Source organism: Nannospalax galili, unplaced genomic scaffold, assembly GCF_000622305.1.
Source record: "Nannospalax galili isolate Female #2095 unplaced genomic scaffold, S.galili_v1.0 scaffold329, whole genome shotgun sequence".
Lineage (NCBI taxonomy): Eukaryota > Metazoa > Chordata > Mammalia > Rodentia > Spalacidae > Nannospalax > Nannospalax galili.
Window position 1 is genome coordinate 3,323,973 of NW_008360321.1, and position 17,998 is coordinate 3,341,970.

Sequence of the window (17,998 nt, forward strand, 5' to 3'; positions counted from 1 at the left end):
TCTAGACCGGGGCAGTTCAATCCGATGGGAACAGGGTCGTCGAGAGGGTGGACAAGGAGTCGGCTAGTGACAAACAGATGCAAAGGAGCTTGATGAAAGTCTGAGTGTAATTTTGCAGCTGCAGAGCTCAGATTATAAAATACAAAGTTACATAATTACATCAATAAGCCATTATTTTGTGGTTTAATCATTTTTCTTAAGAGTTCTGATTCCAGAGACAAAAGTGAAACACAGGTGAACAATACATTGTCAAACATTAACTGGCACTAAACAGAAAGTTTCTGTTTTTCATCTTGGTGAGTCACATTAGAGACCTTTATGTTTTGTGGTTACCCGATGAGCTGACCTCAAACCACTATTGTACTTTCAATACTAGCTCTGTAATTATTAATGTTTCTATTTGAATTCCAGGTGGTTCACAACAATGTTGCTATATATCTGTCTTTTATTTTTCCTTATTCATTAATATGTTCCAAACCCCAAGTTACATCAATATCCTATTCTAATCCTGTAGCTCTCATGAAATCCTTCCAAGTATGGGACTTATAAACATAACTATTTCATCTTAATAAAGGTGGTGATAGCGGTGCCAAGAACATCAGGTACTTTCCGGGCCTTCAAAAAGCCCAAAGATACAGTGACAGTTAGAAAAATAATAACAAGTAAAAGCATACCAAGTACACTGCATGTTTCTCAGAACAACCAATTCCAAGAGACAACCTTCCTTGAAGTTCCAGCCTCAACCAACGGAGGATCTCACGCGGGCTCCATTGGAGATGGCGTGACACCCAGCACCCACATGGTGGCTGACAACCATTGGAACTCCATTTCTGATGCCTTCCTCTGACCTCCAAGGACATTGCACTCCACGGGTCCACTCACATACATGCAGGCAATACACTCATACACATAAAATAAACAAATAATAAATAAAATATTTTAAAATAATAAAAAAGAACTATCCAGAGATGCTGTTAGTTTATGCTCTGATCAAATGCAGTGATTTTCCAGCACAGAATTTAACACATGTATCCTTTTTTCCTTGGAAGTCAGTAGCTGTGGGATCCTTTGAGAGAAGGCATTCTCTAATACCTTAAAAACATAAAACAGCAGGAGAGATTGGCATATAAATAATCATGGCCATACATGCTGACCAGATTTATGAGTAAAGTAGATGCAGGGAACTGAGGGGACTTGGCATGCAGAAGGCGTGGTTGACTTATCCCAGTTATAAGAAAATATCTCCCATGAGGTTCTGTCAGTTAAGACTTATACTAAAGCATCTTGCCCTACTCTATTATAAAACACATCATTGGGTAAATTTCTATCACTAAATTTATCTTACTGTTGTGACAACAAAACACATAATATTATACCATCAGCCAGTTCCTCGCAGACACAAAAGTGTAAACTCAAATATCAGCATCTAAGTTAACCTACCAGGGGCATTTCCCTTAACCGAAACAAACCCATCAACAGCCCAATAATTGAAAGAATTTATTGCCTCCAAACTGGCTTTAGTATTTTTTGATATGGTAAACCCACGCTAGAGTAGAGTGCTAACTGTGCATATGCATCAAATCTTGGCCTACAGATTATTGCACTAGCTTCCAACTCCTTATCAGATGCCTGTTTCTACTAAGGTCTATAAAAATGGTGCGTCTGTCTCCATTCTTAACGTTCCCTTGCTGCAGCCTCATGGAGCATGAATAACTTAATGGTGCCTACCATGCATGTCTCTCATTATAGGATGCCAATTACATCTCTGGAAACATCACATTAAGACCTCTCTTAAACCTAAACTGGCATTTACAACTTCAGAAGAAAGTTACTTCACCATACCATGAATCGCATGCCCATTCTCAAAGTTTCTATTTAAAGCGTTTCCACTTAAAAGTCAAAGCTTTTGTTAAGATTTATTGGAAAGGCTTAATAACAAAAATTATCTTCACTTATTAGCTTATTCACTATTATATATTTGTTGGGGGACTGGAGAGATGGCTCAGTGGTTAAGAGCACTGGCTACTCTTGCAGAGAACCAGGTTTCAAGTCCCGGCACCCACATGTTGGCTAACAACCATCTGTAGCTCTAGTTCCAGGGAATTCAACGGCCTGTTCTGTGGGTATTGTACAACATAGGTGTATTTATGCACTTGCAGGCAATACATGCATACACATAAAATAAAAATTATAAAGAAAAACATTTTTTAAATATTTGTGTTGGATAGTATCAGTTGTCAAGCTGACACAGCAGAGAAGAGAAAACATGAATTGAATGGAATTTCCTCTACCAGATTGCCATGCCTGTGAGGCATGTTCTTGACTAGTGAGTGATGTGGGAAGGACTAGCCCACTGTGGGTGGTGCCACCCCTGGGCAGGTGATCCTGGGTTATATAAGAAAGCAGACTAAGCACAGGCCAGAGGAGAAAGCCAGTAAGCAATGTTCCTTCATGGTCTCTCTCCAGCTTCTGGCTCCAAGTTCCTACCTTGAGTTCCTAAGCTGGCTTCTATCAATGATGGACTGTGATCAGGACTTATAAACCAAATATACCCTTTCCTCTTCAAATTGGTTTTGGTCAGTCAGTGATTTGTCACAGCAATAGAAATCTTACTAGAGCAATATGTACTTTAAATACACTAATGTAACTTTACTTTTATTTCCCTGTAGAATGCAGAATTCAAAGCTTTGTCAACCACTCTAACGGAAATCCAAGAGGAGATTGTAAATAAACACAATGAATTGAGAAAATCAGTATCTCCAAAGGCCAGTGACATGCTAAAGATGGTAAGTGGTCACAAAAGGACAGAGTCTTCAGAGAGCTGTGTTCGGTGCCTGCAGCTGGCATCTTGTAACTGTGGCTTAGGAAGGTCTGTTCTGTTTTGCCATTTCTTGAGCTGTGTCATGATCAGAGAAGAATTTATCATTTTCCTTTTGTAACAGTGAAATGATTCATCAGAGTTATACAGCTATATTGTTATTCCTCTCTCCTAATCTAGGTCAGAAGAATACTCCTTTAAAGTCCATGAACTTTAATCTAAATGATCTACTCTTCCGGTCACATCACCAAAGTCCATACGTTTTTAAAATTTATTCAGTGAGGAAAAAAACGAAACTAGGATTTAGAAGGCAGTTGGTGACTATTGGAAAATAGTATGAATGCTTGCACATACTTAGCAATACTTACAGTTAAACAATAATTAAATGTCTTTGAGTTCCTGCCATGTTTTCATAAATAATCAGACCATTAACTATTGTAGTATTTTCATTGACGTGGGGAAGACAGACTACTTGTGTTTGTTTCTTTATAACAAAAAAAGGGCATAGATGTGTGAGAGGGAGGGTGAATATAGCCTATGAAATTGGCAAGAAGGACATGTGAGGGGAGAAAGAGCACCTTTTCATATAATGTGGTCTATTAGACTCAGTGTGTAAAATGATAGTCGTTTATTGATGAATGGAAGGGATGAGCAACAAGACACATGTGACAAGAAAGTGGAAAGGCAGTGTCTTAGTCTGTTTCTCCGTTGCTGTGACAAAACACTCTGACCACTACCAACTTGGGGAGGAAAGGGTTTATTTGTCCTACATCTCCCAGGTCACAGTTCATCAGGGAGCCAAGGTAGGAACTCTGGGCAGGAACCTGGATTGCCCAGGGGTAGCACCACCCACAGTGGGCTGGGCCCTCCCACATCACTCAACAATCAAGAAGGTGCCCCATGGACCAGTCCAATGAAGGCAACTCCCCAACTGAGGCTCCCTCAGCCCAGGTGTGTCAAGTTGACACTAAAGCTATCCAGCACAGGCGGCGATAGTGAGTTGGGTGGGAAAGTAGAAGGAGGGTCAGGGAGATGAAGGAGAAGAAAAACCAAAACTAAATTTTGTTTTAAAATGCATTCATGAAGCAAGACTATAAATGCTCATTTAAAAATTATACACACTTGGGGCAAGAAAGATGGCTCAGAGGTTAAGAGCACTGATTGCTCTTGCAGAGGACCAGGGTTTGAATCCGAGGACCCACATGGCAGCTCATGACTGTCCGTAACTCCAGTCCCAAGGAATCTGATTCCCTTTTCTGGTCTCTGTGGGCACTGCATGACACAGGTGCACTTGCATGCAGGCAATTCACTCACACACATAAAAATAAAAATAATAAAAAGTTGGAAAAAAAAGCTTAAAAAGTGTACATACTGTTGATTATGGTAATAATCAAAAGGTACCTAAAGAAAATTTTAACAATATAAGCATGCCTATCAACCTGGTTATAAAGATCATGTGACTTTGAGGTTTAAGTTGTTATGTGATTGTCTTCTTTCTTTTTCTTCTTTAGAAATGGAGCAGTGAGGCCGCAGTGAATGCCCAAAAGTGGGCAAACCAGTGCAATTACAAACACAGCGATCAAGAGTTCAGGAGACTCAGTACGTAAAACGATAATCATTTATTGGATGAATGGACAAGTAACACAATAAAAGCCCATTTAATAAAGCTGTGCTAACAAGCTGTGCATCATCTCTTTCTCTGCTTTAAAGATTTGAAAATGAATGTCTGGAAGAATATAGTTGACAATTAGTATCATATATAGGAAATCTGAAATTAGAATTTCTATCATCTAACCCAGTACCTTTTCAGATGATATGGTCTATTAGTGTTTTCCAAACTAGTTAATTGGTGAAAATATATTTAATTTGGTCAACTAGTTCTCAACTTTTTCTTAAAAATACTGAACATTATAAATTACATTTGCTGTTTCCTTTATTATTTTTTTAGTTATGTGAGGGTAGGATTTTATCTCACCATGCTGTCTTCAAATGTGTCATCTTCCAATCTCAGCTTCCTGAGGGCTGGGACTATAAGTATATGTCACCATGTCTGGTGTTCTCTTGATTTTTGATGACAGCAAGTTTTGCAGATTCTGGGTGCCTGAAAGTCATCTTAAACTATATTTAAATTATAAAATATAATGTTTCTATCAAGAGATATTAAAACGAGGGCTAGAGAGATGGCTCTGCAGTTAAGTCTACATACTGCTCGCAACTGCCTGTAATGCCAGCTCCAAGGATATCTGATACCTCCAACCTCTGTGGGCCCTTGAACACACAGAGACACACACATACACATAATTAAAAATCAAAATAAAATCTTTTTTAAAGGAAATAGAATAGTGAGCAAAATACATAAATAAACTACAAGATAAAGTATATATTGAATCATCATAAATTACAAACTCTAGCCGGCTGTGGTGGTGAATGCCTTTAATCCCCACACCTGGGAAGCAGAGACAGGTGGATCTCTGTCTAGCCTGGTCTACATAGTGAGTTTGAGGCCAGCTGGGGCTACAGGGAGACCCTGTTTCAAAAACACACACACAAAAAAAGAAAAAAAATTACAAACACTAGCCCACTTGAAGCTAATAAGTAAATTACCTGTTTTGAAGGTCCTATTTCATGGTGATTTCTATTTTAATAATACAGTGATAATATTATTGAAAAGTTCACAAAATTCAGCTAAAATTTGAAAGAATTATTTATCCACAGAGCTTGAAAAATATTGAAGTATTTTGGGATTGAAAGACAGTTTTGTCCAATTTTCGGAGGGCTTAGTCTATGATATTCTAATTGCCTGAGTAAGGGGAACCCCATAATCTCTTCTGGTTTAGTTTTATTTAAAATTGTGATTTTTAAAGATTTCCTGTAAAAAGTTTTCAAGTTTTACACAAAACAGTAATCCTAAATGCTTAAATTCTTGTGTTTTGAAAATACCTAGTGAATACGGGTTAGAGTGGGAGAGAAATTAAAGGAACTGAACTTTGTCTTTCCTGAGATTGCAAAACAAGGTTTAGCACATATGAGGTGCATGTTCTTTATGCAACAGCCAACAGAAGCTGTGGGCATTGTGTTTGAAGAGCAGAGGTTCTATGTGTGTGTGTGTGTGTGTGTGTGTGTGTGTGTCCTGATCTTGTTTCTTTATTGTTTTCTTCATGAATGGTCTATTTTTCTCCTTAGATATAAGCTGTGGTGAGAATCTCTTTATGTCAAGTAACCCCAGGCCATGGTCCCAAGCAATTCAAATCTGGTATGATGAGTCCAGAGAGTTTATCTTTGATAGCGGGCCAACACCACCCAATGCAGCAGTTGGACATTATACTCAGGTAAGAAGAAATAACTCTCTTTGTAAGTGCTCAGAAAGGAAAACTCTTCAAATATTTTACTGATTCCAAAATGGAATCTGGGTTCAGAAAGTTTTTATTTTTATTTTTTAAAATATTTATTATTTTCATTGTATGTGTATGAATGTATTACCTGCATATATGTGAGTTCACCTATGTCATACCCGCAGAGGTCAGAAGAGGGTGTCGAATCCCCTGGAACTGGAGCTATGGACGTTTGTTAGCTGTCATGTGGGTGCTGGAAATCAAAATTGTATCCTCTACTGGAGCAGTCAGTGCTCCTAACCACTGAGCTATCTCTCCAGCCCCTTATTTTTTTTTGAAACAGGGTCTCACTATGTAACTCAGAATGGCCTTGAACGTACTATCTTCCTACACCAGTCTTCCAAGTGCTGGTATTGTAAGTTTGCACCAGCTGCCCATCCTGTGGAAAGATCGTGAGTGAATATAGACTAGTTTAGACAGCCCCGTCTGCACAGCCATCTTTCAATAGCCTGCCAGTTCTTTGTAAGGATATGAGCTTGTATTTTGGTTTGAGTTAGGCTTTTTGTTTGTTGATTGTTTTTTTGTTTGTTTGTTTTGTTTTGTTTTCTGCCCATAATTTATTGACTCCAATGCCCAAACTGAACACTTTTTGTTCCTTAAGGTTCCTAAGTTAGGCTATGACAGTGACTTACCTCAGCCCTGTCTGGGTCCTGCAGGGAGAGAGAGAACAGGTCTCTCCCAGAGTTTTGTTACCAGACCTCCAGCCAGATAGCTGCCCACTGGACAATGGGGACAGGACCCCTTCTTGTCAAATAAAGTGACTCTCCTGACGAGAACCCTGCGACCATGTCTCCTGGCATAGCGGGCTTATTCAAACCCTGGACAGAAGCTAAGGCATGGGAGGCCCTGCCTGGGTGGGTGGAAGGGAGATTCAGCTGGAAGAAGGAAAAGGCATAACTCTGCTTCACGGTGTGATCCTGTTGGCTGGAAAGCTTGAGCTACGACAGTTTCAAGAGGGAACCGGGAAGTCCAAGGTTCATGCCTCAGCACCCACCATCTACAGCTTCCAGGAAATGGGCACTGTTGCTGAGCTACCGTTTTCCACTGGGGCCCTGAACAGCAAGACCTGCCAGCCATCTCTTCTCTCTGCTCACCCAGAAAGAGATGCACGGGACCACCATTTATGATCCAACTACACAACCACTCCTCTGTGTCTGGGAGGGATACATCAAATCACACACCTACCTCTCCTCTGTTTTCTCATTCTTCCTCCAAGATAGGGGCTAGCGGAAAAGGCATGAGTGTACATACATGTAGGACAGCCCCCAGCAGCAACACCACCATGTTGACTGCACACCGGAAGTTGAACCGCTCCAAGCTGCACTCTTGTAAATTGTGGCCACGTGCCTTAAAAGCCCGAAGCAGGCTCAGCATCTGCAGACTATGTTGCTTTCGGGTCCTGTGGATTCCTTGATGTCCTCCATTTTTACATGAAGCATGTCTTTCCCACTAGGTATCAGCCCAGCCCTCTACCTCCTCATAGTATTGGATAAGCTGAAAGAACACCAGCTTCTCTGAGACAGTCCGGAAGGAGTTGTGAAAGCACAGCCTGTAGTTCTGGGGCTCCATAGACTCCACCCTGGGTTCCCCATCAGCCCGAGATTAGTTGACCCAAAGCACTCCCTTAGGGCTCTCGACGGAAAAGTTCAGCCCAGCAACTCCCATCACCTGGTAGTCAATCTTGAGAGTTGCACAGTAGGGGGACAACTGGTAGAAACACAGCTTCCTCCCCATGACAGCAGCAATGCAAACTCTCCTGTGAGGTGCTTCTGCTTCTCCTGCCCTTACAGGAGCAGTCACAGGGCCAAAGCTATGGTTTCAGTCCGGGTCACCCTCTGGTCTCCTCATACTTGGTGTTTTTCTGAAAGATGAACATACATGTTTTTAGTCTAATTCAACAGTTTAAGTATTTCCAGAAGGCTTATAGAAACACAAGTACATGGGGTAGTGTTTTCATTTTTATGTTTTCTACTATTTATTATTTGGTGTTTTCTTCCTCTCACATGTGATTCTCTCTCTCTCTCTCTCTCTCCATCTCTGGGTGTGTAGGTTGTTTGGAGCACATCGTTTCTTGCTGGCTGTGGAGTTGCTCACTGTCCTGAATCGTCTTTGGCATACTTTTATGTTTGTCATTATTGTCCTGCGTAAGTATAGCCTTTAGAGTTTACACTCAATAATTCCAAAAGCAATTTAATATTTATTTCATTAGCATTGAATACAAATTGATTAAAAACATATTTACACACGAAGAGGGAAATAATGTTTTTGAAGTGTTTTCTATAGTTGAGACTTCTGTAACCGAATTATTGAAAAGATCTATTTATCAGTTCCATAAATGATATTCTGGTTTCTCTTCCCTCTTAAGTGTTGTTTCTTAGACTCAGGATTACCCCATTGGGAACACATAGTGTAGGATTTTTAAGATTTGTGTTATCAGTTCTGACTAAATTTGCACATGAGAAAGAAAATGTTTAGCATTAGACCAGGAGTGAAAGTGATTGAATAATATAGGTTAGTGGTTCCAACCCTTCCAGCTAAAGTAACCCTACCCTGTTTATATAGGTTGCCATCTTACACATAGGATAAATTATTAAATCTTGGACTTCAAAGGTTTTTTAGAGCCCCTTCAGATATTTCAAATAGGTTAGCAAACTAACTTTAACTTTTTGTTTCTCAGAATTTACTATGAAAATAATCTCTGAAAAATCCATCCAGATCTTAATTTGAAATCCAGAAATTGATCACTCTTTTAAGAAATGTGTTTGAAAAACTGTGTAGACAAATACTTATTCATGGCACCTTTATTTACAAATGTCAAACACTGGGAAGAACAAAAATATCTACCATAAGGTGAATGCAAGAACTGTGGAACATCCACATAATGAAATATGACTTGGTAATATAAAGGCAATTGCATTTACATATAAACAATTGACTTTAAAACTTCAAGAGAGATTTTGGAGGTGATGAATGTTTTGCGTCTTGATTATGATATATAGAGTACAATAAACACCTTAAAACTGGGTGCAAATTATTGTTTATAAACTGTTTACTAATAAAGTTATTATACATAAAAAAGAAATATGTTTGCGCTACCAGAAAATTGTAAATATCATAAACATATATTCAAAATGTATTCATTTTAACTTATTTTTATCTTTTAAAAATATTTTTTAATTATATGGGGGGTGGTATGTACACATGAGTTCAAGTGCCTGTAGAGATCACTGATGTCAGATTCCCCTGGAGCTGGAGTTACAGGAAGCTATGAGCAGCTAGGAACCAAACTCAGGTCCTTTGCTAGAGTAGTCTCTGCTCTTAATGACTAAGCCATCTCTCCAACCCTATTTTATCTTTTTAATACATGAAACTTTTACAACTGGAGACCCAGAGCTTCATCAAAATAAGCCTCTTGAATGAATCATTCACAGGCTATAGATGGTGTCACATCTCCGCTGAAAAGTATAGCCCTTTAAGTCGTTTTCAAACATGCCTTTGCTGGTGTTTAGAAGAACATGTTGAAGAAACTTCGTGAGTCCATTCAGCTAGTCAACAGGGGGAGCATCTGGAATCTGGCTGCTGAGAGGAGAGTAGGACTCATAATGAAGGAAAGCAAGTCATAGTCATTGCTAAAATTCCTTCTGGAGAGGTATAAACAACATCTGCCCCCTTCTCCCTTGGTCCCAATGACAAATTGAGGTACAGTTTCACCAGACTTCAGTCTGGAAAACTAATGAGTTTATTGGGTTTACTTACAGAGCAATGAGTGAGGGTTTACTTACAGTGACGTAGGTGTCCCACACACACACACAAGGCTGCACTGGAGTATCTTCATCTAAATATGGATGGTGGCTTACTTACAGAGCAATGAGTGAGGGTTTACTTACAGTGACGTAGGTTTCCCCACACACACACAAGGCTGCACTGGAGTATCTTCATCTAAATATGGATGGTGGCTTCCCCACAGCTGCATAAAGTGGCAAGAGACCCTCCCCTAGGCTTCCTTAGCCTATATACCCTTAGCCCCCCTCCACAGACCACACACAACTGAGGCAGACTGGTTGGTTAGGAGGTATGGCTAACTCTCCCTGCCTCTCCTTTCTTGTGGCACTGTAACAGGCAACAAGCTTAACTGTGATGACCCTAGGCAAGCAGGTGTAACCAAGCTTGTGAAGATGGCTTCTGTTCATCTGTCTGTCAGAAGACAATCCAATGCAACACACACTTCTAGTTCTGCCCCACTTTTACAATGGCTCATACACATAGAGTTGTGTCCTGTGTGTACAGATGAGATTCTGCTGCAATGCCTTGGATACCTGTCCCACTTGCTGCATGGAGAATCTGAATTCTCTGTAGTTTCATGATAATAAACAGTAATTTTCCTCCTGAAGCACAGGCTAGGCGCCATCACACCTGTGCACTTCAGATGGTTGTTAAAAAACTTTTTCTACGTTAACATTCTCATTTCTGATAAACATAGACACCTCATACCCACATGTCACCTTCTGGCAACCCCTCACCTTGATAAGCACAGCTCTTTTTCATAAACGTATGCCTAAAATTCGTGAAACTCACCACCACTATCAAGTTCTGTTTTATACAATAGGAATTATGGAATTTTACCATGTCTAATTACAGAAGTCACTTCCGATATTAAATCTCATGGTCCTTTTATCCCCCTCCATCCTCTACTATATCCTCCTTTCTCTGCAGGGAGCAAGATTTACCCCTAACCAGTGTCCTGGACTGCAGTGTCTTAACAATTTGGCTAGATCTACTGGGAATTGAAGAGGGTGTTTCAATACTGAAATGTCTGTAAAGTTTAGTCTCTTTTAGTTGCTTAGGTTCTGAGATAATCGTTAAGGAAGAGATTGAATGGGCTAATGATTCTCTTATTTTACACTGGTATCTGAATCGTTTTAAAAAAATCTTAGGGTTTTTTGTTATTCCATAGTTTAAAGCTTTTAATAATTATTCATAGCTATTTAGTGGTATATGCTAACAGTATAAACAGACAAAAGTATTTGACATTTTACCTTTCAAATTTCAGTGGTAATTACGTGGGAAAACTATACAAGCCTTACAAAGAAGGAGAACCTTGTGCCAGCTGTCCTAATGACTGTGATGATGGGCTTTGCAGTAAGTTTTATTAACATGCTAACATAATAATGTAACGATACTCCCTTTAGAAATTACTAAGTGTTCTGAATGAACCTAACCCAAGAGATACCTCCTTGCAAAAGAACAAAAAAATGTAGCTGGAAGTTTCGTTAATGAATACTGAAAGATTCATTTACTTGTACATATACTAAATATTTAGAATATAATGCCAGGTGTGATTGCACATGCCTTTAATCCCAGCACTTGGGAGGCAGAGGCAGATGGGTACCTGTGAGATCGAGGCCAGCCTGGTCTACATGGCAAGTTCTAGGCCAGCTGGGGCTACAGAGAGAATCTGTCTCAAAAAGACTAAAAGAAAATAAAAGAATGTAACAAGAAGTTTCATTGATTTAGGAAAGTGGCAGTAGTGGGTTCTTCTCTAAGGTCTACAACCTCTCCAATCATGAGTATTTGGCTATGTTTACTATACCAGTCATGGATTCTTTCCTACTGAGCAGGCCTCAGATAATTGGTTACAACAAATACAAAAATGCCACTATTGCACCAGTAGATATATACTTTGCTTGGTGCTTGTTGTTGTGGTTAGTAGATTTTGCAGCTGGATAGGACTAGAGATTATACAAAACCAAAGTTCCACAACTGGTCAAAACACAAAGTATAAGCAACAGTGTGTTGTCTATGACAATGGAAACATCTACAATGTAATCTCTATAAGTAAGACCCAGGAAATATAGAAGAGGAAGGCAAGGAAAGGTTGTAAAAGACAGAGGACCATGACACCTACTCTAAATAGTATGTTCTAGATATGACAGTATGATTGTCTAAACAAGACCTGCATTATGACAACACTGATGAAATGCCAGTATGGATGGGAGAAATTTCACAAGGTCCCACCTCTGGATGAAGAGCTGAGGTGATCAATAACTGCTGGAGGAGAGACAATCGGTTTACTCCAAGTATCAGCTCCCTGCTGGGTTGTTCAATTGTCATGTGTCACTATTTCTAAGGTTGCGTGAACAAACATCTACTATCCCCAGATAGAGAACCAATGACAGAATGAAGCAAGGATAGCACTTGGAGAAAAAGTGAGGTTTGTGGGGGAGAGGGGGGAGGGAAGATTACTTTCAGGAGTATGTGTGACGGAGTATAGGTGAGGAACAGAAAGGACTGAAGTACAGCTGCATTACCAAAAGCCTATCCCAGCATGGATGACAGCTCATGGAAGTACAGCCTGGAGGCAGCTCAGCAGGTGGGAGAGCATCCTTTCTAGGTAGTTCAGTTGCTCAGAGTGTCTTCCAGGATGTTCCACTGGTCTCTGTTTCTTACAGCAGTTCAACTTGTCTGAGACTGTTTCTCAGCAGTTTGGGGGAGGGAAGGCCCTAGTGAACCTGGTCTATTTTAGAGACTTCCTGAAGCTTTTCAGTTGTTTACTTTTGAGCTTAACAAGTTTCTCTGTGAGGTGGAATTTTTCACCTCCTCTCAAAACATTGTGTTGTTTATCCAGCTTCCTTCCAAGACGGAAGATTTCTTTTTATATATATTTGGTTTATTATTTTTATATTATGTGTATAAGTATGTGTATTGCCTGCATGTGTGTAAGCGCACTGGCATAGTGCAATGCTCATGGAGGTCAAAGGAAGGTGTCAGATCCCTTGAAACTGGAGTTACAGATGGTTGTTAGCTGCCATGTGGGTGCTGGGATTTAAACTGGGGTCCTCTGCAAAAGCATCCAGTGCTCTTAACCACTAAACCATCTCTCTCCCCATGCCAAGTTGGAAGGTTTTATCTCAGAGGAAATTAATATACAACACCAACCCCAAGTGGCCAACACATCAGGAAGGTGTCAGATCCCTTGAAACTGGAGTTACAGATGGTTGTTAGTTGCCATGTGGGTGCTGGGATTTAAACTGGGGTCCTCTGCAAAAGCATCCAGTGCTCTTAACCACTAAACCATCTCTCTCCCCATGCCAAGTTGGAAGGTTTTATCTCAGAGGAAATTAATATACAACACCAACCCCAAGTGGCCAACACATGTATACATGAGTACCACTAAGTGGACTCAGTACACAGACATAGTGTGTGTGTGTGTGTGTGTGTGTGTGTGTGTGTGTAAGAATGTATATGTAACAATAATAATCAAAGAAGAGGCCATGAGGTTGAGAGGGAGATATAGGAGAGATCAGAGTGGAGAGAGGGTAGGAAGGGAGTGATAGAAACACAGTGCTATGTGTGAAATTATCACAAATAAAAACATTTTAAAAATTACAGAATTTTTGAAATGCAAATTTTATGTTGTTCATGTTCTGTAGTATTGGCAATGAAGGACATCACCTTATGTAATCTAAAGAAATGTCTAAAACTCAGTGCACACTGGTGACTCTACTGACCCTATTATTATTGAAATCTACCAAAAAGTCTCTGTATTTAGAATTCACTACAATTAAATGTGATGTTTCTTATTTTCAAGGTTAATAATCTATTTAAATTGGCAATTTTTTAAAAAAGAGAATGCAAACACAAGTTTAAGAATTTGAGATAACAGATCATAGATTCTATTATCCACACCAAATATTAAAATTCTTTACATACCAATGAGTTTATCACAGTAAATTCATGAGCTTCTCCAGATTGCCATTCTTTATGCATATATATACTTATTTATTTCTTTAAATTTATTTTTTATTTATTTATTTATTTATTTATTTATTTATTTATTTATTCCTGTGTATGTGTATGCTGGAGCATACACGGATGCCTGGGTGTATATGTGGATATCAAAGACAACTTGGAGGAGCTGGTCCTCTCCTTCCACCGTTGTGGGTATCAGGGATTGAGCCGATACCCAGGTGCTTTATGGCAAGCACATTTACCCTCTGAGCCACTTGGATTATTAACTTTACTTATCACTTACATGACAGTTTGCTAATAACTTTGCATACAATTTTGGAGCCAAAATAAAATTTATACATAGTATTAGTTCACAGAAAATTTAAATATATTTTATTTATTACGGTTATTTTATGAATATGAATGTATTGCCCGTATGTATGTGAGTGCACCCAAGTTGTGCAGTGCAGCTAAAGTTAGAAGAGGGTGTCAGATTCCCCTGAAACTGGAGTTAAAGACGGTTCATAGCTGCCATGCTGGGAATAGAACCCGGGTCCTCTGCAAGAGCAGTTAGTGCTCTTAAACCACTGAGCCATCTCTCCAGCCCCTGAAACTATTATTTAATTACAGAAAAGGAGTAAGATAAATACCACAGTATTTCATTCTTGACATTATTATGAATGCAAATACAAAAGATGAATAAGGGCTGAGTGTGCTGCCCCACACCTCTAACACCAGTATTCTGGAGAGAATGGAAGGAAGATCAGGACTTAAACTCAGATTGGAATGACTATCAAGCTACAGGTCAGCCTAAGTCACACAAGGAGACTGTAGCAACAAAAATGTATTGTTAAAATGCATATGCTATCAAAACTCATATGAACAATACTGCTGTCAATTCTCTGGGGGTTTTATGCATCTCCTCAGTGAACTATAGCATTCTTTCTGATGGATTTGTATCACTGAAATTCAAAATACTGATGACATAAAAGTTATAAAGAAGAAAAAGCCAAACACTCACATCTGCTGAATGTGTTTGTAAAGAAATCTACTGGTAACAGGCATCCAGTTGAAAGATTTTAAACAGAAGTAGCAAGGTAGGTTAAAAACCATTGTTTTAGTTTTTTGGTTTTTTGTTCATTTGTTTGTTTGTTTTTCTTTTTGAGACTGAGTCTCCTTGTAGTCCCAGCTGCCCTGGAACTCACTATGTTAACTAGGCTTCCCTCAAACTCACAGAGATCCTCCCAGCTCTGCCTCCTGAATGCTGGGATTAAAGGTGTATACCGCCATACCTAGCTCATTGTTTTAGTTTTTGACAGTTGTTTTGTAGATGTAATAGTTTATTTTATATAACACATACATAATGACTACCTTTTATAATGCATTTTTAATTTTTTTTATTTTAAATATTTTATTTATTATTTTTATTCTATGTGTATGAGTGTTGCTGCCTGCGTGTATGTAAGTGCAAGACTACCTTTTCAAATACTGAAGTTCTTTTTTTTTAAGCTTTGGTTATTTTTACTTTATGGGTATGAATGTTTCCTTACATCTACACATGTACAACATGTATGTGCCTGGTGCCTATGAAGGTCAGTAGAGGGTGTTGGCTCCACTGGAACTGGAGTTACAGATGGTTGTCAACTGCCATGTGGTTGCTGGGATCTGAACATGGGTCCTCTGTAAGAACAGCCAGTACTCTTAAACACTGAGTCATCTCTCCAGCCCCTAAATAGTACAGTTCTACAGAGAATCACTCATGTGAATTTTCTCACTTTTTCTGAGTGTGGAAATAGGTCAATTCATCTTTAAAGACATTTCAAAAGTTCCAACTTAACAAGAAGCAAGGAATTAATCATTGACTTTTAGATACAGAATCTGTCCCTCAAGACATAGAATAGTCATCCTACTGTAATGATAACCATGCCTGCTCAGTTCCCCTCTCCACATTCACACTGATTTTGTTGTCACTGTTATGGATGAAAACAATAATGAAGTAATGGGCTTCTTTGTCTTTTTCTTTTAATTTCAGCCAATAGTTGTAACTATGAAGATAGTTATTCTAACTGTCCAGATTTGAAGGAAACAGCAACCTGTGAGCATCCAATCGTCAAAAGTGGTTGCAAGGCCTCCTGCAATTGTGAAGGCAAAATTTATTAAATACTCAGTACACGCCAACAGGTTTCTGTGGAGAAAGACCAAATCGTCCACCCACTTAAGTTTGTTGTACTTTACCAGGAAATTACAGACATAGATATACACAAATGATTCCAAATAGTAAAGAATCATTTCTTCTATATCTTTCCATTTTTCCAAAATCATTTCCATATAAAGGATTAAAAAAACAAAATCAATGATAGCAATTCTGTTCTTGATATTGGAATTTTGTAACTAATTTACTGAATTTAATCAAGCTCAAAGTTCTGCAAGTTGCTTTTCCCTATGATTAATGTCCTTAAAATCCCTAGTTCGAACATAAGAAACATGTTCCCAGATCACAATGAAGTAAAAGAATAGGATAAAATTCCCCTGTTGTTGCCAGTCATCTGTCCTAACTCCACCAGGTTCCAAAGACATTGACTATCTTTGATATTTTCTCGCCATTAACTCTTCCTCACACTTATCTGAATCTCCACCTTACAATTAAGTGGAATGCAGTATTCCCAGTATAACCCAAAATCATCCAAGACCTGACTCTACATCCACATAATCTTCACAGTAGATTATCATCATATCTTCCTTTGTAAACATCCCCATCTTTAAATAAATCTTCTTTGTAAAATTTCAAGATAATACGTGAATAGATTCCCTTGAGTAGTTAGAACTCTATCTTCCCTTTTGAATCTGCACTGGAGTTAGTGGATCCCTTTCAAAGACTAGACAGTAGTCTACGAAAGAGGAAATCAATTACTTTACAGTAGAGAAGTCTAGCAACTGCGATCTTAACTCAGTGATTAAACTTCTAATTTCTAATCAAGATTCTAATTGCTTTTCAAACACTTTATTAAGATGTGACTTCTGCTTGTTCAGTGTGATTACAATGACAGTATGGTCTCTTTAGAAAAAAATGAAATAAATTTTGTTTGAAATAAAATTTGTTTGAACTGATGATCTTTTTGTTTACTTTTCCAATATAATATTTTAGGATTTAGGATGTCTGATTAACTAAGTTTCATTTACATTAAAGTTCCCAGTCCCCACAATATGAGTTTGTCTTGTTCAGTGCACACCTCAATTGATAGTTTATATCAGAAGTCTAGGAATTGAGGATGGATAATAATAATAAAGCAATTACTTATTTCTGATTTGGGGAACATAGCCATTTCATTTTGTCCATATTTGTACATGTCCTTTGTATCTTCTAAAATAATCTATTAGAAAAATAAAATGGGGCCTGGGGAGATGGCTTAGTGGGTACGAGTGCTTCTTACATAAGCATGAGGACCTGAGTTCAAATTCCTAGCACCTATGTAAAACATTCTGGATATGAATAACTCCAGTTCTGTGAGGGGTGAAAACAGGATGATCTCTGGGGGTTGCTGCCTGCCAGTCTGTGAGTGACCCCATCTCAAAGGAATAAGGTAGAGATGATGGAGCAAAACACCCATTATCATCCACTCATCTCCACAGCCACACACAGGCATACTTACCTCCCCTCTGCACACACACACATGCACAAACACATGTACATACACCACATAAACTACACACACACACACGCACGCACATATAGAAAATGATGATAGTAATTCTTCAGTTCACGCCTTTAATCCCAGCACTTGGGACTCAGCGGCAGGAGGATGACTTTGTGAGTTCAAGGCCAGCCTGTTCCACATAGTGAGTTCCAGGACAGCTGGGGCTACAAGGAGACCCTGTCTCAAAAAGGCAAAAAAAAAAATTCTTCCTTAAAATTTACATGAGAACTGTTAGCAGTTGAACAGATGGAGACGAAAATAGGATAAAATGCAAAGAAGTACACTTAAAATAAGGCTAATGTGTACAATAATGTTACAGTATCAATTATATTTATTTTTTCAAATACTAGAGTGGGTATTTATGC

General features: G+C 38.8%; 1 protein-coding gene and 1 pseudogene across 1 annotated transcript in view; one reads left to right on the forward strand and one right to left on the reverse strand.

The window, feature by feature from the left end:
- Window positions 1-16,982, forward strand: part of LOC103727389 (cysteine-rich secretory protein 3-like) — a 20,877-nt gene extending 3,895 nt beyond the window's left edge. The window contains exons 2-8 of the mRNA XM_008825234.2: window positions 575-643; window positions 2,670-2,786; window positions 4,330-4,417; window positions 6,002-6,147; window positions 8,260-8,354; window positions 11,261-11,349; window positions 15,971-16,982. Coding sequence (XP_008823456.1) covers window positions 575-643; window positions 2,670-2,786; window positions 4,330-4,417; window positions 6,002-6,147; window positions 8,260-8,354; window positions 11,261-11,349; window positions 15,971-16,098 — 732 coding nt within the window. The 3' untranslated portion in view covers window positions 16,099-16,982. The remainder of the gene's footprint in view (window positions 1-574; window positions 644-2,669; window positions 2,787-4,329; window positions 4,418-6,001; window positions 6,148-8,259; window positions 8,355-11,260; window positions 11,350-15,970) is intronic.
- Window positions 7,411-7,944, reverse strand: LOC103727379 (annotated as a pseudogene).
- Window positions 16,983-17,998: the final 1,016 nt, after the last annotated feature.